The 23,150-nt window shown below is 56.5% G+C and overlaps 8 protein-coding genes across 8 annotated transcripts; all 8 read right to left on the reverse strand.

Annotated features, from left to right (window-relative positions):
* Positions 1-622: 622 nt before the first annotated feature.
* LPMP_140600 (hypothetical protein) lies at positions 623-2,023 on the reverse strand (the record flags this gene model as incomplete). The annotated part of the gene is made up of 1 exon (XM_010698992.1): positions 623-2,023. The coding sequence occupies one exon, from the start codon at positions 2,021-2,023 to the stop codon at positions 623-625; it is 1,401 nt and encodes a 466-aa protein (XP_010697294.1).
* Positions 2,024-2,729: 706 nt separating this feature from the next.
* On the reverse strand, positions 2,730-4,250 carry LPMP_140610 (hypothetical protein; the record flags this gene model as incomplete). Its single annotated transcript, XM_010698993.1, has 1 exon — positions 2,730-4,250. The coding sequence occupies one exon, from the start codon at positions 4,248-4,250 to the stop codon at positions 2,730-2,732; it is 1,521 nt and encodes a 506-aa protein (XP_010697295.1).
* Positions 4,251-5,119: 869 nt separating this feature from the next.
* On the reverse strand, positions 5,120-5,797 carry LPMP_140620 (hypothetical protein; the record flags this gene model as incomplete). The annotated part of the gene is made up of 1 exon (XM_010698994.1): positions 5,120-5,797. One exon carries the CDS (start codon positions 5,795-5,797, stop codon positions 5,120-5,122), a length of 678 nt encoding a protein of 225 aa, XP_010697296.1.
* A 3,396-nt stretch (positions 5,798-9,193) lies between these two features.
* Positions 9,194-10,111, reverse strand: LPMP_140630 (fatty acid elongase, putative; the record flags this gene model as incomplete). Its single annotated transcript, XM_010698995.1, has 1 exon — positions 9,194-10,111. The coding sequence occupies one exon, from the start codon at positions 10,109-10,111 to the stop codon at positions 9,194-9,196; it is 918 nt and encodes a 305-aa protein (XP_010697297.1).
* A 2,007-nt stretch (positions 10,112-12,118) lies between these two features.
* LPMP_140640 (fatty acid elongase, putative) lies at positions 12,119-12,976 on the reverse strand (the record flags this gene model as incomplete). The annotated part of the gene is made up of 1 exon (XM_010698996.1): positions 12,119-12,976. The coding sequence occupies one exon, from the start codon at positions 12,974-12,976 to the stop codon at positions 12,119-12,121; it is 858 nt and encodes a 285-aa protein (XP_010697298.1).
* A 3,164-nt stretch (positions 12,977-16,140) lies between these two features.
* LPMP_140650 (fatty acid elongase, putative) lies at positions 16,141-16,998 on the reverse strand (the record flags this gene model as incomplete). The annotated part of the gene is made up of 1 exon (XM_010698997.1): positions 16,141-16,998. One exon carries the CDS (start codon positions 16,996-16,998, stop codon positions 16,141-16,143), a length of 858 nt encoding a protein of 285 aa, XP_010697299.1.
* Positions 16,999-18,239: 1,241 nt separating this feature from the next.
* Positions 18,240-19,094, reverse strand: LPMP_140660 (fatty acid elongase, putative; the record flags this gene model as incomplete). Its single annotated transcript, XM_010698998.1, has 1 exon — positions 18,240-19,094. One exon carries the CDS (start codon positions 19,092-19,094, stop codon positions 18,240-18,242), a length of 855 nt encoding a protein of 284 aa, XP_010697300.1.
* A 2,719-nt stretch (positions 19,095-21,813) lies between these two features.
* On the reverse strand, positions 21,814-22,698 carry LPMP_140670 (fatty acid elongase, putative; the record flags this gene model as incomplete). The annotated part of the gene is made up of 1 exon (XM_010698999.1): positions 21,814-22,698. The coding sequence occupies one exon, from the start codon at positions 22,696-22,698 to the stop codon at positions 21,814-21,816; it is 885 nt and encodes a 294-aa protein (XP_010697301.1).
* Between the last annotated feature and the right edge of the window lie 452 nt (positions 22,699-23,150).

The raw sequence follows: 23,150 nt of genomic DNA on the forward strand, positions 1-23,150 counted from the left end.
GGCTGCTGCTGCTGCTGTGGCTGTGGCGGCAGCTCGTACCCCCTATGTGCGGCCCTGCAGCGACGAGTCCAAGCTCAACGACGCTGACCGATGGAGCCTGTCCTTTGAAGAAAAGGAGCGTATAGAGAGAGAGAGGATGCTCGGGAGAGAGTGAGAGGAAGAGAGCCATGCGCAACCCATTGGAGCTTAGAGCTCGGCTCCAAGGGCACCCGCACAACTTCATCATGCTGCTGCTGCTCTAGTGTAAGCCGAGCGGATTGTACCGTCACGAAGGTGCTTCGGACATGCCATGGAGCCGCAGACACGTCCTGTCTTCTGTGCTCGTAACACAGGGCTTGCGCCGGCCGCAGTCGAGTACGAGCATCACCAGTGCGCACTCTGTGCTTCTCTTTGGTTGCTTTTTCCGCTCCCTCCTTTTGTGACGACCGTACACCACTCCTGTAGGAGGAGGGGTGGGGAGGGAGGAGCGTCGATGTCCTTCTACACCTACAGAGTTGTAGTCGTCTCGAATCCTCCCTCAAATTACCACCCTCACCCCTTCTCTGCATGGGTGAATGATTTAGCACGGCTGCTGTTTTCATTGTCGCATCAGGTGAGAGAAAGAGAGAGAGAGGCACACCAGCTACAGATTGCGACCCTCCACGTAGGGCTTCGGGATGGGCATGTTGTGCATGGAGCCGCGCCCCAGATGCTTCTGCGTTCCCGCCCGGACACGGCATATGGGGCGTGACTTCTTCTTACTGGACCCGCGGCTCGACATTGCACGGTGCCGCTGCCGTTGGCGGCGCGCGAGCGACGCAGCAGCAACTTCAGCATCGTCGTCGACACCGCTGTCGCCGCCTGCGGCGTCGCCATCCTCGCCATCTTCGTCCGCCTCCTCATCATCGCTGTCCTCCTCGCCGTCGAGAAAGGCGTTGAGTAGCACTTTCTCGTTTTTAGTAACGAGCCGCCTCTGATGCGACTTAGCAATGTCGAGGAGCAGGTCTGGGGCGAATAGGTAGCGGTCGAGCACCAAGGTGTGCAGCGCCTCATCCTGCTCCCGCTCCACCGTCTCCTCAATCGGTGTGTACGTAACTTGCGCCACCCCGTCGCTGTTGGCTGCACCACGTCCAACACCACCCCCCTCGTGTGGCTGCTGCTGCTGCTGCTGCTGATAGCCGCTGGGCAGCTCTTCTGGATTCGTGCGCGTGAAATACACACGACTGCGGAAGTCATCTGGGTCGAAGGTGAGTTGATGGATGAGATAGTCAGCAAGCTGCGGAGAGGTGAGTAGCAGCTTCGGGCTGCCGTACACAAGGCCGGTGCGGCGGCCGAAGGGAATGTGTAGACGGCGGACAAACGGCGAGGACATGCAGCTCAGCACGCTGCTGGTTTCCTTGTCGGTGTAACCCTCTTCGTCCTCTTTTCTTGTCGCGTCGTTCTCTAGACCCGAAGCAGAGTGTGGTGGGTGGTGAGCCTTGGGCGTGGCGATGCCTGCATGCTCGGCAACTTGGTGGATCATCTCCACAATGTCTTCATGAAGCCAGTTGCGGGGCATGTTGTGCAGCGATACCCACACGTACGACACTGGTGGCACCGGCGAGGATGCGGCTGTGTCGTTCGCATTGGATGCTCGACTATCCTCGTGAGGCGAGCCCCTTGTCGAACGGGTCGATGTGGCAGCACCGTGCTCCTGCTGGTTGCTCTTCAACGTCGCCTCGTGATACTGTTCATGCACGTCGGGTATGGCTGACCATACGAGATCCATAGCGTCCTCGCTCGTTGCGTCGGCGTCCACACTGGTGTCCACGGCAGTGTTTCTGGGGCTATTCACATCTTCGTTGGTGCTTTGCTTCGTTTGTGTCGTACTATAAAAGCACCACGCGCTGTACACTGCCGACACTGCTGGAGTTCCGCACGAGACGGCGACGACAACCGCTGCTCCTGTCATGCTTGCGGTGCAGCTACTTGATGTGCACAGCGCCGCCGCCGCGGTGGACGGGCGTGATCGCCATGCGTGACGAGAGAGCCGCAGTCCACGCATACTTCCTCCGGTCTCGTACCTCCTCGACAACAAACACCGTTGCCAACAAGGAAAGCGGAGGTACCGCAATGTGTATCAGCGGCAAGCGTGATACTGCTGGGATGCGGTGCGCAGAAGGGAGAGGGAGTGGGAGTAGAGAGGACGGTAATGTGAAGTACGTGCGCATTTCAGCCACAGAGAGTCCACGAGGAGACAGGGGAGGGGGGGGGCGAGGTAGATCAACCCAAAGCCATGCGATGGCCAGACCTCTGAGCCTTGCATAACTGCTCAGCAGCTCTCTTTCTCTTCATCCACTCACAGAAAGCAGCAGGGCCTCCGCTGTGTGTTTGATAACCCGCGAGAAAGACAGAGGGGCGGGCAGGCGGGGAGAGTGTAGCTGTGCTGACTTCTGTTTCGGACGGTTTGGCTCGATGTCATACAGTACATGAGAGAGGCGAGACAAGCGAGAGGAATGAAGAAATAAGGACACCAGTGAGATGCGCTCAACGAGAAGCACACAACGTCCCCCAACACCTTTAGGAAACCCAGGCGCAGTGGTGGTACAGACATATGTGAGGTAACGAAACAACACAACGACCGTGACGACGATACTGAAGCAGCAGCCGAGGTATTTCACACGTTGGGGTAGCCCCCCCTCTCCGGAACACAAGACAGACCTTACCTTCTCCCGCCATCCTCTACCCAACTTACACCCTTTTCGCGTCATTTACTCGACGCCTGTCCTGCGACGAACTCGATCCGTCGCACGACGCAGCTGCAATTCCATCTGTCGGCCAAACAACAGCGTCTGACGTATGTGTGGGGCGAGTGAGAGGAACGTGTTCTCGGCCGTGGTGTGCTTACTTGCATCCACATTGTGGAAGCTTTTTTTCGCCGTTGGCGGCGGTGTCGCCCCTGCATCTTTGTATGTGGCGAATGCAGCTGCGCGCGCGCTGAGTGGAGGTGGATTTGAACGTGCATCGCCCACAGCGCCACTGAGACCACGTGACGGCGCACTGGTCACCGCAGCCGTCACCGTCCCCAGCCGCCTCGGACGCGTGTCGGCGAATTCGAACGGCGCTGACACAGTGATGCCGCGCCGGAAGGTTGTTGGGTCGTAGTAGTGAAGCCTCTTTGCCTCCTCGGCCTCTTGCGCCGCGTCCCGCTCATCCTGCGCACGCCGCAGGCGCTCCACAAAGACGTCGGCACCAGCGATGGGCTGCGACGGTGGCTGCAGTGACGGAATGTACTCGCACATGTGCGACGTGTCTCGAGAAGACGACAAGGGCATGCTGATCGTGTTCGTGTGCGAGACTGCGCGGTTGCTGGACACGCCACGAGCCTTCGACAAGAGAGAGAGGTAATGCGGCTCCTCATCTGGGTCGCAGTAGTGCTGGCCTAGTGAGTGACCCTCCTCGTCGATAGCTACACTGCTCCCCACCTCCACTTCCAAGTGGTTGATACTCGGCTCGAAGGTGCAGTCCTGTTGCTCCCGCTCGAGAGCCTCGTACACAGCCTGCACACGCTTCGCTTCCTTGCGCTCGTACCAGAGGGCGAGCCGGCGGACAACCGCCTGCATGCGGGCCCCCCGTGAGACGGAGTCGGTGCCGAACATGCGAGGCTGGCTATGGCTTCCCCCCTGCACCCGAGTGGCGCCCCCTAACTGCTTTCTGCTGCTGGCCTCGGAGCTCCCGATGTGCAGTGGCGAGATCTGGGAGAAGTGCGGGGACGAGGTGGATACGGCTGCTGAAGGCGGCGCGTTCTGCCGCTCCTGGGCGTGCCCCGACGACCCTGAGGTAGAGTGAGACCCACAGGCACCAGAACCAGCAAGGATGCGCTCGACCAGGGCGTTCAAGTCTTCCTCTTCTCCATCCTCTCCATCACCAGCATCCAGGTGCGTTGACATCGCTCTGCTCGTGGACGTCGACGCGTGGTGCGTGGGCGGTACGGTTGGCGCAAAGTTGCCTACATTTCTACAGCTGCCGCCAGGGCTCACGGCGTGCATGGGGGTTCTCACGTAGGTGTTGTGGCCATCGCTGCTGGTATGTCCTCTTTGCCGCGTCGAGGCGGTCTTGTTGACGCTCAAGCCACCCGACTGCGAGGGTGTGGGCCCCGGGTTGGACGGCCGCTGTTGCTTTGGTGATGGTAGACGCTGGGACATTCGGCGAGTGTTAGTGGGGCGGTGGCGGGACTGCAGAATGGAGTCGACCAGTGCGTCTAGTTCATCATCGCCGCCGTTCTCTGTCATAGTGAGGGATTGAACGTAAAACAGCGCGGACGGCAGTTGGCAGAGAGAAGGGCTGCTTGCTTGATGACGACGTGGCGCGAGAGCTAAAAAAGGAGGAGGAGAAGCGAGGGGGAGGGGAAGAGCGAAAGTGTCGTTGAAAGGACTTCCTGCGCGGAGAGAGGGGGGCGATCCGCTTGTGTGTGAGCGAGCACCGTGAACTACTCCATGAAGGCGACGTGAAAAGTCCCCCAAAAGACATTCAGCGAGAGACTCGAGGCGAGCGAGGTTTTCAGGAGTAGAGGTCAGGCCGCTCCGCCTCTTCGTGTTGCCCTCAACACCGAGAGAGGAGAACAAAACGAGAAGGCAGCAGGGGGGTTCACTTCTGCAAGCACTCGCGCTCCGCTGTGCGCTAGCGTGAGGTCTTTTGCCTTTCCTCTAGGGAAAAAATGAAAACTGATTCAGAGACTCCTTCTTGGGCCTCTCACCCACATCGACGGAGCAGGTGTACACAGACACCCACCCACACGCAGACACACACAAGGAAAGGGTGAGCAGAAAGAAACGCGAGTATATACACGGTAGGAGACGGGGATGGGAACCAGCAAGAGGGGGGATAGAAAAGCGAGAAAGAGACGTCATCGATGCGGTGGGGCTGACGACATGACCAGCGATCGTGGGAGGCAGGACGGAAGGGGGAGGGGGGAGGTGGAATAGTAAGAAGTACTTGAAAGGGGAGGTGAAGGACTGAGGATGGGAAGGGCACAGCAAGACGCGAAGGGGGCCACTGAGAAACGATTGTGCACCGACCTCTTCAACCCTGAGGGAGAGACCGCGCAAATTCTACAACAAAAGACAAGAGCACCTCTGCCCCGGGTGCTTTTCCTCATCTCTTACAGAATGCGCGTCGCGATCATAACCGTTGGCGCCAGGCGACTCAAAGCCGCCAGCCGCGCCGTCCCGCTGACCACCGGCGATGCATCAGCTTCTGGGTCCGGGGCCAAGGAATCAGCAGTCCCTCTGCGCTCTCGATCTGCGTTGTGCGCTCTTCTGACCTCGCGCGCGCCATCAGCGTGGTCATCGACAACGACCTCCTCCTTGTTCCTCTGTGGTGGCGCGGCCTCATGCTCCTTGCTCGAAAGACGGCGCCGCGGGTAAGAAAGCGAGCGCGTTCGCCCATCAGCTTTGGGATGTGTCGACGCCCTCCGCGAACCAGCGGGGCAAGCGGTACTCACGTCGGCCTGGGCGTCGGCACGCGGCAGAGGCGGAAGGGTCGGGTGTGAGACGTAGATGATCGTTTTCGCTTCTTCAGCGCCACCGCCAAGGTTAACGCAGGTCGGCAGCGGTGGCAGTAACTCCTCCGGGATGTCGGTTACGGTGCCGCAGCACGGACACAGCAGCGCTAGCGTGTTTATTGGCGCATGGAGCTCCTGTCCACACGTGCCGCAGGTGAGCTGCAGGTTTTGCGCCGAGTTGATCGTATTGCACAAGCGGCAGCGACAGGTGACGGCGCCGAGGGGGTAGGTGAGGATGCGCTGGCACCCGTAGCAGACAAGCTGGCCAAACAGCATGCCTGTCGAAGGCACCCCTTCACGTAAACAAAGCGAAGCAGATGTGTCAGCGATGCACGAAGACACGTAGACAGAGACGCTGAGCGAGGTGGGAAGAAGAGTAGTGGAGGTGAAAGACGAGTGGGAGGGATGAAGAACGTCACAGCTGGAGAGAGAAGGTACCAGATTCACAATACGAGCGCCTGATGTGCAGGCGCCTTCGTGTGCGGCCGCCGTGAGAGGAGCAGCAACAGGCCGCAAGAGAGGATGACAGGACGAGCAGAGGGGAGATACATCGACTAGATGGGCTGCATAGCACAACGCCAAACACATACGCACACGCGCGAGGGAGGGGTGCTCGCACCGAGAAGGAGAGAAGGGTGGAGAGAGAGAGAGTGCGCAAGGAGCTGGAGGAGAGGGCGAAGGGAAAAAGAGACAGGCTAAGATACAGCTGCCGCAGCGTACCAGGTGAGCAATGCTGAGGAAAGCGCCCTAAACACACCCCTGCCCATTCCCGCGCAGGCACCATGCGTGCATACGTGGTCCTTTTCTTGCTGCCGCTCAGCCATGACAGCTTATCGGAGGCAACAGACTCGGCGGCGCCAGACGTACGCTGCCCCCCTTTCCTCCCCATTCTTGAGGGAGCACCGACAGCAAAAGCGCTCCTGCGCTCCATTTTTATCGGGCCAGTTACCCAAGAGACACTCAGCGATACGCCCAGGCCGAGAAAAGCGTCCTTGTTTGGGGCCCACTGGCACACTTCGCTGCGTGTCTCTCCGCTTTCTTTGTTTTGGCTCTGATGCCTACGCAGGCGCAGTCCCTCTACACGTACATGAAAGCTGAGGCAGGGGAGTTGGCGAAGGAGAGGCGTAGAAAAGCGCCGCGCGCTTCGCCTTGTTGAAGCGCCAATGCGTGAGGAGGGTCAGTGAGTGGGTGGGAAGCGGAGAGGAAGAGGTCCTGCCTCTACCCTCCCGTTATTTTTTTTCGTTTGCGCTGATGATCAGGAGTTGCTTCTTCTCCCCCTCCATTGAAGCGTGCTGTCGAGCGTGTGCGCCGATTCAGCACGCGCTCGACAACACACAGAGAGGGCGAGAACGAGATTGGGGAAGCAAATATGACTGCACTGATACCTGGAGTCCCGCTCGAACACGCCATTTATTCAACTGTATTTCCCTCTTCCCGCTGCCACACAGCTTCCCCTTTCTTTTTCACGTCTCTCTCTCCCCACACCGCATTTCTTGCTTCTTTGGCGCCTACTTCATCATTGCAGTGAGGCCGCCCATGCCCACCTTCGCGTGAAAACCCGTCATCGGGGCTGTCGGTGCGGCCTTCTGCGTTTCACGAGGCCTCAGCTAACGAAGTGATCACTGCCGAGGGAGGAGGAGAGGAGGGGTGGGGGAGAAGGGGGCGAGCAAGCGGCAGGGCTGAGAGAAAAAGGAAAAGAAAAAGCCTAAAACACCACATACGAATGCCTGCACTGTGGGCACCAAAAAAATGAGGGAGGGGAGGCTCCAGGGAGAAGGAAGGCGAAGGCGGGACAGGCATGCGAGTATCGTGACCTTTTCCCCATCCCTCCCCCGCCCGCCATTCCACTTCCCCCCCAACCAGCCCAGTCTCCACCACCACGTCCCCACCCCTTGTCGAGAGACGGAGGGAGGAGAAGGGAGAGGAGGGGGGTGGGGTGGGGTGAGAGGGAGAGGGCGGTCATGGGAGGAGCACAAGGAAGTGCTGCTCCCCCCCTCAATATGGAGAGTCACATGCCTTTGAGGGACAGCGTGTATGGGAGGAAGGGGGAGACGAGTTTGCACACACACACACACACACCCACACATTCATGCCGGGTAAGAGAGGGAAAATACCACCGAACAACAAACAGGGACGCGATGAGGGAAAAAGAAAACGCGTGATAGCACACGGGCGTACAACCTCTGCCCAAACTCAGCCACACAGCCACACACGGATACCCGGCTAGCAACCACAAAGAAGCGAAAAGACAGAAAAAGAGGCGCCATACTGTGCACATTATCATCCCTATCCTTCTGCCCTCTCCGAGAAGGGGCAGGGGGAGGGAAAAGCGCCAATGAGAAGTGCAGAGGGGGAGAACAAAGAACAAATAAGGAAAGAGAAAACACTTGGCCCCCAAGAGATCAGATTCACACAGCGCACCCAAGCAATCGCGAGGCGGGTTACACACAAGGACGCACAAACGAGACGAGAGCAGGGGAGTAGGGGCAGGGGGGGGGGTAGCACGAGCCCATATGGGGTTAGTGACCCTCAAGCCCCCAAAGGGGGAAAACCAGCAAGAGAAGTGCCGGGCGAGCACAAATAAAGGTCAGCAGAGCAGTGAGCAAAACCCAGCGACCCCCTTTCACTTGACGATGCCCTCTTCTTCTCGTTTTCCCTTCTTCCCTTCCCTTTTCACGGTTTTTGTGAGCGGGCTGCATGCACTTCTGCTCCCAAGTGCGTTCTCTTTCGTTGTCTCCAGCTGTCCTCCGCAGCGACGATACCGCCTTCGCATTTCTTTTCTCCCAGAAGAGAGAGAGAGAGGCAGCGAGGAAGCACCCGAATCAAGACGCGCGCAGCCAGAAGAGTCAACGCAGCAGCCGAAGCAGAAAGATGAAACATGTCTGTAATAGGGCTGATGCGTGCACTGTGTGTATGTGTGTGTGCGGGGAAAATGACAATCAAAAAAGGGAAAAGCGAAAAACAACAGCAAAGGCAAATGGGGCCCAGAAACACATGCACACACAAGAAGAGAGAGAGAGAGAGAGAGAGCGACAGAGAAGTGGCAGCATCGCGGAGAGCGAGATAAACAACAACCATATCAGTGGGGAAAGCAAACGGAAGGCAAAGTAATAATGGTAAGTAGAATGTGTCCACACCGCTGGTGCTGGCAAAAAGAAGAAGAGGGCTGTGGGTGAGTGGGTGGGGGGGGCTGTAGTACTAATGACGATGAGCGAAACCGCCGTCTTTTTGTAATAACACACACGCACACAGACAACGTGCATCAGCCGACTTCGCGCCCACAAGTATACGCAGAGACAGTCGATATACCAGAAGGTGAAGTGGGCAGATCAACCCGCACTTCCTCCTTCCGAGACACACATACATATCGCACATACGTCATGGGCCAGGTGGTGGCCTATGAGGAAAGGCAGGGGATGAGAGGAGGTCCGGGGTCTGCCGGTGGGAAAGAAACGCGTGTGGGCGTGCGTGGCTGTCTGTACTTCAGGCTGGCCCGTAGACAGTTGGCTGGGTGCTTGCAGCGACAAAGGGCACGAAAAAAAAAAACAAATAGACCCGAAATGCAAAACATACGAAAGAGGAAAAGGACACAGTGCAGCGACAGCACTCTTAGCACCCATACCTACACCCATCACCGTGTGTGCGGGCGAGCAACTGTGAGAGTGAAAGAGGCTACTGGTGCTTCTTGGACTCGCGCGCAGCCAGGCCCTCCGCGCCCTTGATCAGTTCGCGGAGGCGCAGCACGACAGCCGTCACGTACATGACGAGGGCCATGCGCACATTCGCCTGCATCGTCATGCATCCGCGCTTGTCCGTGTAGTTCATGAAGCTGGCGTAGACGGAGAGTGCGCTACAACCGATCCACTCCATCATGTCCAGCGCCACGATCGCGCTGTTCAACTTGACTGCTGCTGCGGACTTGCCATGGGCCTGCGCGGTATCCTGCTGCATGTAGACGAAGTTGCGGGCAGCAGACATGACCATCGTAAGGGTGGCGATCATCGTGAAGCAGCTGGTGCCAATGCTGTAGGTGTGCCAGAAGTAAAGAGCAATGAGCCCCTGGAACCACCAGTGCGAGGGCTGCACGCGGCGCACCTGCTTCTCTTTCTGCGCTGGAGAGGCGACAATGTAGTCGCGCAGGATCAGGAAGAACGTATCGAGCTGCTCCACTACTTTCACCATCACCGCGGCACTGAGGGCGAAGGCGACGTAGCCCTTGTAGATGCGAGTGTCATCCCAAAGACACATAACCTCAAAGAAGGAGTTTGCCAGGAGGGACTGCGCCATGGCGGGCACCAGCATGCAGGAGATGGCGGCGCCCGCGATGCTGACGACCAGGTGGTACATGGAGGCAGCAGTGTAGCATGACTTGAGCGCCGCCACCATCTCCTTGCTGGCGCCGTTCTGCTTCGCCGCGGCATTGGGGGCCAGCGGCTTACGCGCGTTCCACCAGCTCAGAATGCGGTCGCCCTTGCCCACCATGACAAGGTAGAAAGATGCAATGTATCCGACCAAATCAATGTTCTTGAGCAGGTACGCCTGCAGCGGGTAGCCATCGAAGTTGACGATGTAGTCGATGAAGTTGGCCATGACGCTGACGCGTGGGAGGGAGAGAGGAGGAAGAGGGCTGATAGTGATCTGCTGATGCTAGTAAGGGAAGGGGTGGGTGGGAGAGAGAGAGCGGTGAACAGATGTTTTGCGTGTCTCCGAGGATATCTTCGACCAAAGAGGGAGACTGAGGTGGGCGAAGGGGCCGGGCAGAGTGAGGAGGGGGAGGCAGGTGGTGACGTGCGGCGAGAGAGACTCTCTGAAAGAGAGGGAGAGAGGGAGAGCAAAGAAGAATGCGGAGTACTCGAGGAAGGCGCAACAGCAGCGCATCACCTTTGTGCGCGGTGCTTCGGTGCACGCGGCGTTGAAAGCGGTGCGTAAAGGAGGGCGCACCACTAGAGGACTCCATCCAGCGTGCCTCTTCCTTCACTCGACGCTCCTCCTTTTACATACGTAGTTTAGCTGCCGAAAAGAGCAAGAGTGGGGAGTCGGAGAGGGTTAGGGGGGGGGGGAGGAGTGTGCATTGCACTAGAGCGCCCGCTCTTTCCGGTAGCTGTCGCGCACGCGCACCATTGCCCAGTTACGAAGACACGCGCCTGGAGGGAGATGAACGCGCCAAGGCCTCCCCCCTTTTTCTATTTTCTTGCTTTATGGTCTCCTTTGTGCGTGTGGAGGTCCCTACACGACACCATTACCATCGGCGTAACATCTTCGCTACTTCGCCGGCTCTTCATGTGCCCAGTCAAACTGTGCGCCTTTTTCTCGCTCACTTCAATGCCTACACGGACACAACGCAGCCCATCCGTGCGCCCTGCTTTGCACCACACGTATACGCTGGAAGAGAGGAAGAGACGAGACGAGACGAGAAGGGCAGCTTGCGGAGAGTGCCAGGGAAGAGAAGGTGCGTTCAACAGGATGACGGATGCACATGCGAAGGGTGGAAAAAGAGAGAGAGAGACATGGGGCAGGCGTGAGGGGAACACGTTCACGCTGGAGAGGAGGACGACCAAACAAACAAACAAAAAAAGACAAGACCAAAACGTACCGCAGACGAGCGCAGGACTCCCGCTAAACAGCTGAAGTACCCGCCACCATCACAGGCGCACTTACCCACTTACACAAAAGGTGCGCAGATGAAGCTGAGGCACACGGATAATCATTGATGAGGAGGAAGAGAAGATGAGGACAACATGAAGGCAAGGTAGGGTGAATTTTCGGGGGGCGTCACCCAGGCGGACCTGAAGCACGCAGGTGCACTGCGCATTGTGAGTGCCCCCTCTTAGCAAAGAAATGATCCATAGGCAACGAGGAAGCCAGAGACAGATAGTCGATGAGAGCGAGCGAGCGAGACATGCAAGCGTCTATTGCAGCACCTCGACGTGGTGTTGCATCCATGCATGCATGTACACATACACGCCTTCCTCTTCTTCCACCGTTCGTTTCCTTTTGCTCTCCGTGTGCGTGTGTGTGTGTCGACTTCTGAGGCATCCCCTCGACCACCACCACCACCAGCACCACCACCATCTCAGCTTCTACGCTTAGTTGTCTTCAGAATCTATCATGTAGATCCAGAAGAGGTTTACATAAGGGACGAAAATAAAAGCAACAACAACACAAACAAACCAGTCGAAAAAGACACACATACACACACGGACAAATCAGTCCTGCTGTTCTGATCCCCATCAAACATGATCGTTCTTCTCACTCCATGAGGCCGCACACCTTCCTTCGCTTTGTCCGTCCGCACATCGTCTTTTAAAGCCTGTTTTCCCTAAAGGCGTCGCTCTCTCTCCCTCCCTCATAAGCCCACCTGTAGAGGCACACACCAGCAGTGCTGTTAGTCGCCAAGGGGGAGTGAGGGTGGAGGAAGAGGAAGAACAGAGCATGGCGTGAAACTAGGAGAAAGCGGCAAAGACAGAAGGAATACAAGAACGCTGGGCATGACTGGTAGAAGAGCAAGTGCAAGTGCAAGAGAAAGAGAGAGAGACAAGTGAGGAAATAAACAAGCTAACAAGAATGCTTTGAATATCAGACTGCGCTGCGATGTGCTTACGCGGCCTTCCTCGACGGAGCGGTGCGGAGCGCCTCGCCAGCCGGTGCCTTGCGTGGCAGCACGTACCCCTTCACAAACATCTCTGAGAAGAGGTAAAAATTGAAGATGTAGATCACCAGCTGCGTGCGGGCGGTTGAGATGGACGTGCCGCTGCAGGTTCTGGTATTCGATGTGCCCTCGGTGAACTTCTGGAGGAGTACGTAGCCCGACACGAAGAGTCCACCAACCATCTGCGTGATCTGCAGCAGCGTGATGTACATGGCGAACGGTTTCACCAGGCTCTTGAAGCCGGCCTCTGACAGAAAGAAGTAGAAGTACATGATGGAGTGCACAAAGTAGTTCATGGCAGCGGCGCAGATGAAGATGCTCGTCCCTTGCTGGTAGCTGTACCACACGAACAGATACGTCGTGACGTGGTGGAACCAGGAGAGGAAGCTCAGATTCACGCCCCTCATTAGCAGAAAGACCGTGTCGATGAACTCGGGCACCTTGGAGATGGCGAACATGCCCATGGCGAAGCCAACCTTGGTGGTGTAGAACTCGTCCTCGTGGAAAGTGCAGAGGGTGTCGTGCATGCCATCCTTCATTAGATGGCGCAGTAGTGGCGGTGCAACACGCAGCCAGCCGTAGAGCGAAAAGGCTGAGAGCGCGAGGTTCCAAAGCGCCCACGCCTTCTTGATGATAGCCACCGGCGGCTTGCCGTGGAACAGGGCCTCCATGACCCGCGGACCAGTGAAGACGAAGGCGAGGTATGCGCCGGCGATGTACACGCACACATCCACGTTGCTCGCCAACCACTTCTGCACGGCGTGGCCGTCGTAGCGTTGGTCACCGTAGTTGTCGAGCCACTGCATCTTGGCTTGGTGTGTATATGGCTGTTTCGGTTCTACTGGATATATCGACTACGAAAAGCAAAAAAGAAAAGAAAACAAAGACAAACTGCAGTGAAGGTACACCTGTGCGAGTTCTCTGGAGTCCCGCTGCGTGTTCAAAACAACAACAAAGTAGTCGTATGCGTGCTTACGCGGACGCACTCTATTCTGCAGCACAGCAGCTATTTGCGTAAGACTGAACAGCACGATGTACGGAGGTGCAACAAACAGAGAGGGAGAGAGAGAGGCAGAGTAAAAGAGAGAGAACATACACGTACACGTAGGTATATGCATATACAGCAAGGCTCAGCCTGCTGCGCTGACGGTGTCGCCGCGACACCACCAACACCAACCTCCCTGAAACAAGAAAGCGCAGTGGATCACCACGTGTTCGAGTGTGTGGGTTCACTTCTCCCGCGTCTCCCTCTCTTTTCAGATGTGTGTGTGTGTGTGTGCCAGTAGGTCCGTTAACTCCGGCGTTGGCTCCCCAAGCTGCTGCTCCGATGTGGATGCGGCAACAGAGGGCCATACATTACGAAGGCAAGAGGGCCACGTGCAGGACGTTGCACCAGCGGCAAACAGTCGGCCCCTCTTTTTAATTTCCTCGCTTTTTTTTTTGCTCACCTTTTTGTTTTTCGGTTTCTCATGCTGATCTTTTGGTGGTGTGTACTCTTTTTGCACTTCGATGCGCATGCGTCTGTCTGCCTGCCTTGTTCCCCTCTCTCTGTGTGAGCGTGTGCGTGCGTGCGTGCGAGTCCCTCTTGTTTGCTCTTTTCCACCCCCCTCCCCATTTGTGCACACCACCGCAGGGCACACACGCACACACAGCCGAAAAACGAGTGAAGGAAGGAAATCAGAAGATCGCCACGGACAAGTCACCCACACAGAGAGGGCGACAGGCAGTCAGACATACATGTAGAAAAGGGGACTGTGTGTCTGTGCGCATGTGTGTGGGGAGTTGGGCTCGCACAGGAGTAGACGGAGAACGTGCCTCACTACTTGTACGAGCTCAGAATGAAAGAGAATACAAACAAAACAACCCATCAGAGAAGAAACTAGGCTGCGCATACACACGCACCTGTACGTGTGTATGCGCATTATATCAGTAAAGGGAGGGAGAAGGGGGGGGTGAGGAGAAGGCGAGAGAAGGAGAATTAGGAAAGCGAGAAAAAGAAGCAAACCCACAAAGAAGGAGAAGAAAATGATGGCGAGGGGAATGTGTGTGTGTGTGTGTGTGTAGATGTGGGTCCGGAGATTCCACGCAGGAAGATCAGGATCCCTACTCCATTCTTCCATTGCCTGCCTTCTTCTCTTCCTCCTCCTTGCGTTCATGGTCGTCTTCGTTTGCTCTTTACTAATCGGTGAGGAGGGGAGGGGGGGGGTTGTTTCGCCCCCCTCTCCCTCGCTTCTATTGACGACTTTCTCTGTGTCTTCCGTCACACCGCCGTTTCACCTTTTCCGTTCCGGGGGTCCCCTCCTCCCCCTCCCTCCCTCTCTTCCGACCTCGTCACTTTCCCTTTTCAGGTGAGGGAGGGTGAGGGAGGGAGGGGGGGGGAGGGAGGCGACCTAAACAAACAAAGGCCAACCGTTCAACAGGAAAAGAGGGGGAAGAGGAGAAAAAGGAGGGGGGGGATATGGAAGGTGGCATTTGGGTGTGGGGCGGGGTCCGCCCAGCTGGGGGAGGGGGAGGGGGTTGCAGCACCCACACCCACGTCCACATCCAAAACAAAGAGGGCTGGTGAAAGGGGGCCCAGCGAGAACACGAAAAACAGGCTAAGAAAAGAGATTAGTTTGAGGAAGATGTGATTTGAGAGAGGGGGAGGGGGAGGGGGAGGAGGAGAAGGCTGTACTTCACAAGACGGTAAGAGAGGATGAAAGGAAATGATGGAGGGGGGAGAGAGGAGAAGAGAAGAGAGGGGGTATTAGATGTACATGCTGCCGCCACCGTTGACGACCTCAAAACTAGCTCCCCCCCCCCCACACACACAAGTACATTACTCGAACACCTTATGGAGTAGGAAGGGAGAGAGGGCGTATCCGTGCATGTGCGAGGACGGTACATGTACACTATTTCCTGACCGAGACGTAACAGCACTGGAAGGATGGATGTGGACGCGTGTGTGCGCCAGAGAAGGAGAGTCAGAGCAAGAGCAGAAGCAAACCAGAGAGAGAGAGAGAGAGAAGAGAACGCAAACGAGACTTTTCGTTCTCTTCGTTTTTTTTTTCTCTTCGGACACCTACATCGCTTCCCCATCCCCCCCTCTCTCTCTCTCTCCATCTCCTTCCTCAACACCTGCAGCAAAGACTGTCGCTTGCAATCACACAGGCACACCACCACTCGCAAACACTCACTCACTCACTCACGGGTACACATCAGCACATACGACATCCACACAAAGGTGAGAAGAAGCAAAGAGGAGCATCTGTGCCTCTTTGCTTCTTCGTCCCTTTCCCTGTTGAGGCCGTGGAGCATGACGCGGGTTCGTTGTTCTGGGCCGTGCCGCGTCTACCTCATTCTTCCAATTCCTACTCTTCGTGCCAGCGTCGTCGATGACAGCCCCCCCACCTGCTAGTCTCTCAACGGCATCACGTCTTCCTGCTACGGCTGCTGCTGTGTGCTTCTCTTCGACCTTCACAAGTATGCGCCACGGGCAGGCTGCCCCACTCAATAACGCCATCACCCACGCAGCGAGTAAGCAAGAGGCCCAGGAGAAGCCACACACACACACAATAGATGCCGCACAAAGCAGTGGGAGCGATGTCGAGAAGACAAAGACATCCATAAACACATGTGCGCTCGAGCAGAGCTGCGGCGAGCAAAAGGGAGACGGGCGTGGGCACACCCACGCACCTACGCCTACATGTATGTGCACGCGACTCCCTCGCGCTTGTTTTCTTTCGTCTCTCGTTGCGTCTCTTTCCGGATCCCCACAAAACCCGCACCCGTCCAGGGACGCACGGCGACGGATGATGCCCAGCCCACACCCACACACACACACACACCCACACAACAACGTAGACGCTTCGCACAGGTACACAACCACAGATCATGCAGACAGAGGTCCGAACAACAGACATCGCAACCCAACGGGCGATGAAAATCACAACCATGCGCGCCTGGAAAGGTGGCACAAGAAGAGGGGAGCTTAGTCCGCTTTCTTGGCAGCGCGCGGGCGCACATGGTTGTTCATGAACATCTCGCCGAACAGGTAGAGGAACGCTGTGTAGATGCCGAGCTGCAGGCGGGCCGTTGCCATGGTGGTGCCAGAGCACGACCCTGTCATGCCGTCGGTGATACCTTGGTCAGCCAGGATGTACTTCTGGACAATGACGTAGCCCGACACAAACATCACACCGACCATCTGCGCCAGCTGCAGCAGCGTGATGTACATGGCGAACGGGCGGGCGAGGCTCTTGAAGCCGGCCTCTGACAGGAAGAAGTAGAAGTACATGATGGTGTGCACGAAGTAGTTCATGGCAGCGGCGCAGATGAGGGTGCTGCTGCCGGTCTCGTACGAGAGCCACACGTACAGGAACATGGCGGTGTGGTGGAACCAGGAGAGGAAGCGCAGCTTCGTGCCCTTCAGGACCAGGAAGAAGGTATCTCCGAATTCGGGGACCTTGGAGATGGTGAAGAGGCCTAGCGCTACGCCGACGTCGGACGTGTAGAACTCATCCGGGCGGAAGGTGCAGAGGGTGTCGTGCAGGCCGTACGTTTTAAGGTTGTACAGCAGCGGCGGCACCACGCGCGTCGTGCCGTAAAAGGCAAAGGCGGACAGGAGGATGTTCCACACGGCCCAGGTCTTGTTGATAACCGGCACGAGGGGGCTGGTCTTGGCATTCGCGGGCAGGTTCAGGTACTTGGACACCAGCTTGGGCGCCTGAAAAACGAAGGTGATGTACCCAACGGCAACGTAGATGGCAATGTCGTGGTTGTCGAGCAGCCACTGCTTGAAGGCGTAGCCATCGTAGTGGTTGGCACCCCAGTTGTCGACCCACTGCATGATTGCTTGTATATTCCTGTCGTTGCAGTTTGTGCGTGCGTGTGCGTGTATGTAGCGACGTGCAACGGTGGTAAGAAGGAGCGAGTTCAGACAAGTGTCAGCTGCACCGTATTGATGAGGGTGGGGAAGCAGCAGAGGCGGCGGCGTGCGCGAGCGAGACAACACACAAAAGAGTCTAGCGGCTAGTGGTGGTGGTGGTGGTGGCGGTAAATCAAGAGAGAGACGGAGAGGGGAGGCGTAGGGAGGGCTTACATGTGCTGCGGATGATGACGCATGCGCTTTAGAGGGACCGTGGTCGTCGAAAGAGGGAGAGCGTGTGCAAACATGAGAGAGAGAGAGGAAAGTGGGGGAGGGAGGGGGGGGTAAGGAGGAAACAGAGAAGCGAGCAGTAGTGTATGAGAGGAGGAACGACGGGAGAAGAGGGGAGAAAGGGTTGACTTGGTGCCTCCAACATAGGGGGGCATGTGCCGCATGGATACAAGCCTGTGGAGATGACGACGCACACACACACAGCCAGGTCTTTCTAGTCGCTTCAATCGACCTGTACGGATACGAGTACGGTGCGGCAAAGTAGCACCCGAAGGTGCCCCAATATACACGCACGCACACACACACACACACACACACACACAAACGCACGTAGACAAGCTTCGATAGGATGAATGTGTGTCCTTCACTTTCTGGCCATTTACTCGGATGCTCACTTGCTCAGCAGATGCAGGCGCGAAGACGAGGGGGTGGGTTGGGTGAGGCCTTCCGGCAACCCACCGCCGCTACAGCAAACGAGCAATCATACCACAGAACAAACAAAGAAAAGCGCAAAGGAATAGCTTTCAGTTGCCTCTCTCTGTGCCGTCTGGATCGCAGCTTCGGAATCGTGTCCCGCCGCTGTACAAGGCTGACATGGAGAGAGGAAGGAGGCTGAGTGAGAAAGATGAGAGTGAGTATCACTGACTGCCCAACATACCCCCTTCCCCACCATAAACACCGGTCTACGTTAGGAAGATGAGAAGTAAGGAAAAAAAAAAATAGACAAAAAACTCAGACAGCATTGCTGCATCATCAGCATGACACTCCCCTCCCTCCCCCCAAAAAGACAAAGCTGGAAGAGCAGTGACGGGGAGAGAAGGGAGAGGCTAAACAGCATGAGCAAAGACAGGGGAAACAATAAGTATATCATGCGTTGCTTTTATTCCTACTTCTTCACCTCACTGACTGTCCGCTTGCTGAACGACTGCTCCTTAATTGTGCTTCTTACTAGCGGGGGCAGTAACAGCCGTTGCCTCGCCAGCCGGCGCCTTGCGTGGCAGCACGTACCCCTTCACAAACATCTCTGAGAAGAGGTAAAAATTGAAGATGTAGATCATGCACTGGCCACGCGCCAGCGCCATCGTTGAGCCGTTGCAGCCCTGCGGATCCGCCTTGTGGTGAACTATGAAGGAGACTGTGAAGTAAAGGCCCACCACCATCTGCGTGATCTGCAGCAGCGTGATGTACATGGCAAACGGCTTCACCAGGCTCTTGAAGCCGGCTTCGGCGAGGGCGAAGTACGTGTACATGATGGAGTGCACAAAGTAGTTGATGGAGGCCAGCACGATCCAGATGCTGGAGGCCTGCTGGTATGCCATCCATGCGTAGAGGAAGATGGTGACGTGGTGGAACCAGGAGAGGAACGGGAGCTTGCGCTTGCCGCCCATGATGAGGAAGAAGGTATCGCCGAACTCGGGCAGCTTCGAAAGGGAGAAGAGCCCCATGGCAACGCCGTGCTTGCCAGTGAAGAACTCTTCCTCGCGGAAGCGGCACAGTGTATCTTTCTGGCCGTACCTGCGCAGGTTGTTGATGAAGAGGGGAACAGTGTGGTACACGCCGTACATCGAGAAGACGGCGAGACCAACGTTCCACAGACTCCAGCACATCTTGATTAGCTTTGTCGGTGGGTTGCCAGAGAAGATAAAGTCCACCAGCTGCGGACCCTTGAAGACGAAGGTCAGGTAGGCGGCAGCGATGTACACACCGATGTCCACATTGTTCGCCAGCCAATTCTGCACGGCGTGGCCGTCGAAGTGGGTGATGAGGTAATTGTCGAGGGCCTCCATTCTTTGCGCAATGGTGCACTCGATCTAGAGAGGCGTTGCGTGCGCGTCTGAGCTTTTGTGGGCAGACGTTCGCACGGGGCAGGTGCAGAGAGATGGACTAAAGCCAACGAAGGGAACGCGATGATGAAGCGACAGCGCCAGGAGTGGTAAAATGATGGCACAGGCGTTAGAGAAGGTGAGCAAGTGAGGCTTGGCTTTCACATCTGTGTGTGCGTGTGTATGCGTATGAGAGAGGTGGTGGCAGTAGGGGTCGATGGGTGATGGGGTCGAAGCGGAAACAATGAAGAGCTTCCCATCATGAGGACATTCGCCTATTTCTTTCGGTTTTGTTTTGATTTCGCAGCTTGTGATGCATGCAAAGAAGCCCATACGCACACACACACACCCAAGCACTACCAAGCCGTTACTCTCGCAGAGACGAGTGTGTGAGGCACTGAATTTCGCTGCCGCGCGCCGACGCTGCGGGTTGCTCCCTTTTTCAATCGTAGCGTGCGTGTGCAGCCCACGAAAGGGGGGAGGGGGATGAGTGCACGTGCGTGTGCGTGTGTATCCCCGAGCATGGCCACCAGCTTTGATGCGCCTAAGACGAAAATGAAAAGTTGGCAGGAGGACACACATGCGCGGAGGGTAGAAAAAGGTGAGCTCGACGGGGATGACAGGAAGGAGGGGCAGACGAAACAACGAAACAACAGCAACTCCCCCTCAAAGGCTGCAAACAAGACTGCGCGGACGCACGCACACACCTGGGCTAAGGAGAAAAAACCCATCCTTCACACACACGAAAAGAATAGAAAAGAGAGGAGTCTGCTGCACATACACACACACACACATTCATCAGACGCACCCTCTCTTTCCGATGTACACACATGGAGATCACTTTTTCGACCCCCATCTCCGTCAAGCAGCCACAGCTGAGGCTAAGGAGACAAAGTAAGCTCGAGATGGAGCTAGTTAGGTGGTTAGGCGCTGGGGTAGTGGTGAGGGGGGGGGGAAGGGGACAGTATGTGCGCCCCTAGGAAAAGAGAAGAACGAAAGGAAAACGACCGCCAACTTGTGGAGCCGCCGCGCTTACGTTCTGTTATACATTTTTCCTCCTTCCCCCCTTTTTTGGTATCTTTTACGTATATTTTGTAATACTTCTGCGCACGTACTTGTGTGGGCACCAATGGTCGTGGCGGTAGTGGGAGGCAGGGGAGGGAGGGGGAGGGGGCGACGAAATCGCCTGAAGCGGACAACACAGAATATGTCGTTAGTGAGCCAACACTGTCCTGTATCACGTTGACTTGTTCAAGTATTCTTTGCCTTGGCGCGTGTCATCCTTTTCGCTATAAATAAATAAATAAATCCCATCCTAACAAGGGCGCTATTGCATAGTGGGCTTGACTTCTCTCTCTGTTTCACACTGACGGTGTGTGTGTGTGTGCGTTTGTCCATGCATGCGTCATTCCTCGCCCCCAATTTGTAAGGAGAAAACGTAGAAGGTAAAGGAGGAAAGCACAGAACAGGCGCGCCTCGCTCCCCCACTCGCAAGCCCTTCTTTGCTCTTGTGCTTCTCTTTTCTGTAGGCCCGTGCCTTTCCGACGCACCGGCAGCAGCAGCAGAGTCCACAAAGACCCCCCTCCCCACCCAGACACAGAGACCGCGGAGAAAGATGTCAGACGGACGCAGGCTTTCCGAGGGGTGAAATAAGCTTTCCCGGCGCGGCCTTGCTTCGGAGGGGTGTCCCGTATATTCCGATGTGCGTGAGCAAGGGACGGAAGGCCAATACAGCAGCAGGGGTGGAGGGGGGGGTGAGGAGAGAAGGGAGGTTGAGGGGAGGGGACTGAGGATAATAGTTCCTTTTGCTTGTTTGCTTGTTTTCTCCCCTGAGCATCGATATTACGAGATGAACCTTCAAGCGGAATGCGGAAACGACGGGTGGGCGGCGGCGATGGAGGGGGAGGGGGGGGGGAGACGGACCACAGCGAGTTAGAGGCAGAGAAGAAAAGAAAAAAACATGGGCTTTACCGTGCACGCCCACCTCCGTATGCACACAAAGATAGCGAGTGAGCGAGCGAGATGGGAGACAACACCGCATGCACGTTGGAGATGCACATTGGTGGAGTCCCTCACATCGTCGTCGTCGTCCACTTTTTCCTCACGAGTGAAGACAGCGAAACGGCAGAAAAACAAAAAGGGTGCTAAAGAATTGTCCGGATACGGCAAAGATTAAAAAGAGACAGAGAGAGGGCGCGTGTGTGTGGCCGAGGAGGAGGAAGCCAAGCGAAGAAGGTGGCAGAGGACGGGGGCGCACAAGCTGCATGTGTTGGTGCCTGGACGGGCGTACATACACTTCCACATGTGTGCGAAATCCCCGTGTTTCCTTTTTTTCCTTTCCCCACTTGGCACTCGGAAAACAATAACAAATAGAGAGAGAGAGGCAGGGGCCAGACGTGTGTTCCTCTGCTGGTCAGAATGTCTGGCATCTCTTCCTCATCCCTCTACGCGTGTCTGCGCTGCAAAGCACACACACACACACACACACACACACACACGCACGCACAGTGAAAGAGAGGCACGATAGAGGGGGGGGGGAGCGGCAATGATGAAGGCATGGCCATTTCACTAGGCGCTACTCCTGTTTTACCCCCTTTCCTCCCAGTACGGGAGCTTTTGTGCATGTATTCAGGGGTTCGTTCCTCGATTTCTCTCGCTTTTGGTGTTGGCTGAGGGGTGAGTTTTACACAGACTTCTTCGCGACGGTGGCGCGAGAGGGACCCGTAATGTACGAGTTCACGTACAACTCACAGAAGAGGTACAGGTAGGACAAGTACATGAGCGCGCCAAAGCGGGCAGCGGACTTGGGGACAGCGCACGGTAGCTTGTGGATGTCCTCAATGCCGGCATTGTAGGATGACATGTTCACCGCGTAAGAGTAGAAGGTGAGCGCGGTACCGCCCACCATCTGCAAGATCTGCAGAGCCGTAATCAAGGGAGCGAAGGGGCGCAGCACCTTCTTGATGCCGCATGCGCACAGGGCAAAGTACATGTACATGACAGAGTGCACGCAGATATTCATGGTGCAGAAGACGGACATTGTCGAGTTGCCGGCGGCGTAGCTGAACCAGGAGAAGATGAGTACCGACACATGATGGTACCAATGAAGAAACGGTGGCGTCTTCTTCTTCTGCAAAATCAGCCAGAGAGTGTCGACGAGCTCCGGGATCTTGCTCAGCACGAACATGGCAAACCAGAAACCGCGCGGGGTGGAGTAGGTGAGATCATCGCGGTACTCGCACACAGAGCGTTTCAGGCCATTGTCCTTGATGGAGGAGAGCAGCGCTGGCACCAACACGATAGCTCCGCAGATTGAGAAGCCGGCCAGCAGGAAGTTCCACACGATCATGCTGAGTCGCAGCCACTCTGGATCAGCAGCCGGCTTTGCGCGCTTGCCGTTGGCGGACGGCTGCGGTGCGGGGTTGTCGCCAAGGAGAGCCTTGGCAATACCCGGGCCGTAGCGCACCATGCCCATGTAGGCAAACGCCAGGTAACAGACATAGTCGACGTTGTCTCGCATGTACTGCTGAACCACGCGACCGCTCACGTACTCCTCAAACGGGAACATCTTTTCTGTATAGAGAGGAAGAAAACTGAGAGAGACCACCACACGGGCGAGGATACAACCGGAGCGGTAGAGACTCCTTTCAGTGTTTTACCTTTCTAAGGGGTCAACTAAGGCGAGGGTGATGGAGGGCTTAGGGTATGAGATGTGCTGATGGTGGTCTGAACGGGGATGGAGTGGTCTAGCAAGGATCCAAGCAGTACGCCAACGAAAAGGAGGGAAGGGGAGGACAACACACATGCGCATGTGTAAGTACGTGTTGTTATCGTTCAAGAGCCCACCAATGACGAGTACACAGACGAGAACGAGCACGCAAGGGTGGAGTAGTAAAGGAGTCCCAGGCATAGAAGAAGAGTGCAGTAGGGTGAAATGCGACAACGACCTCCCCCTTTCCGCATCTCTTCCCGATAGGTCAGCTCACGAGAGAGAGAGAGGCGCGTTGGTAGGATGCTTCG

Source organism: Leishmania panamensis, assembly GCF_000755165.1.
Source record: "Leishmania panamensis strain MHOM/PA/94/PSC-1 chromosome 14 sequence".
Taxonomy (NCBI): domain Eukaryota; phylum Euglenozoa; class Kinetoplastea; order Trypanosomatida; family Trypanosomatidae; genus Leishmania; species Leishmania panamensis.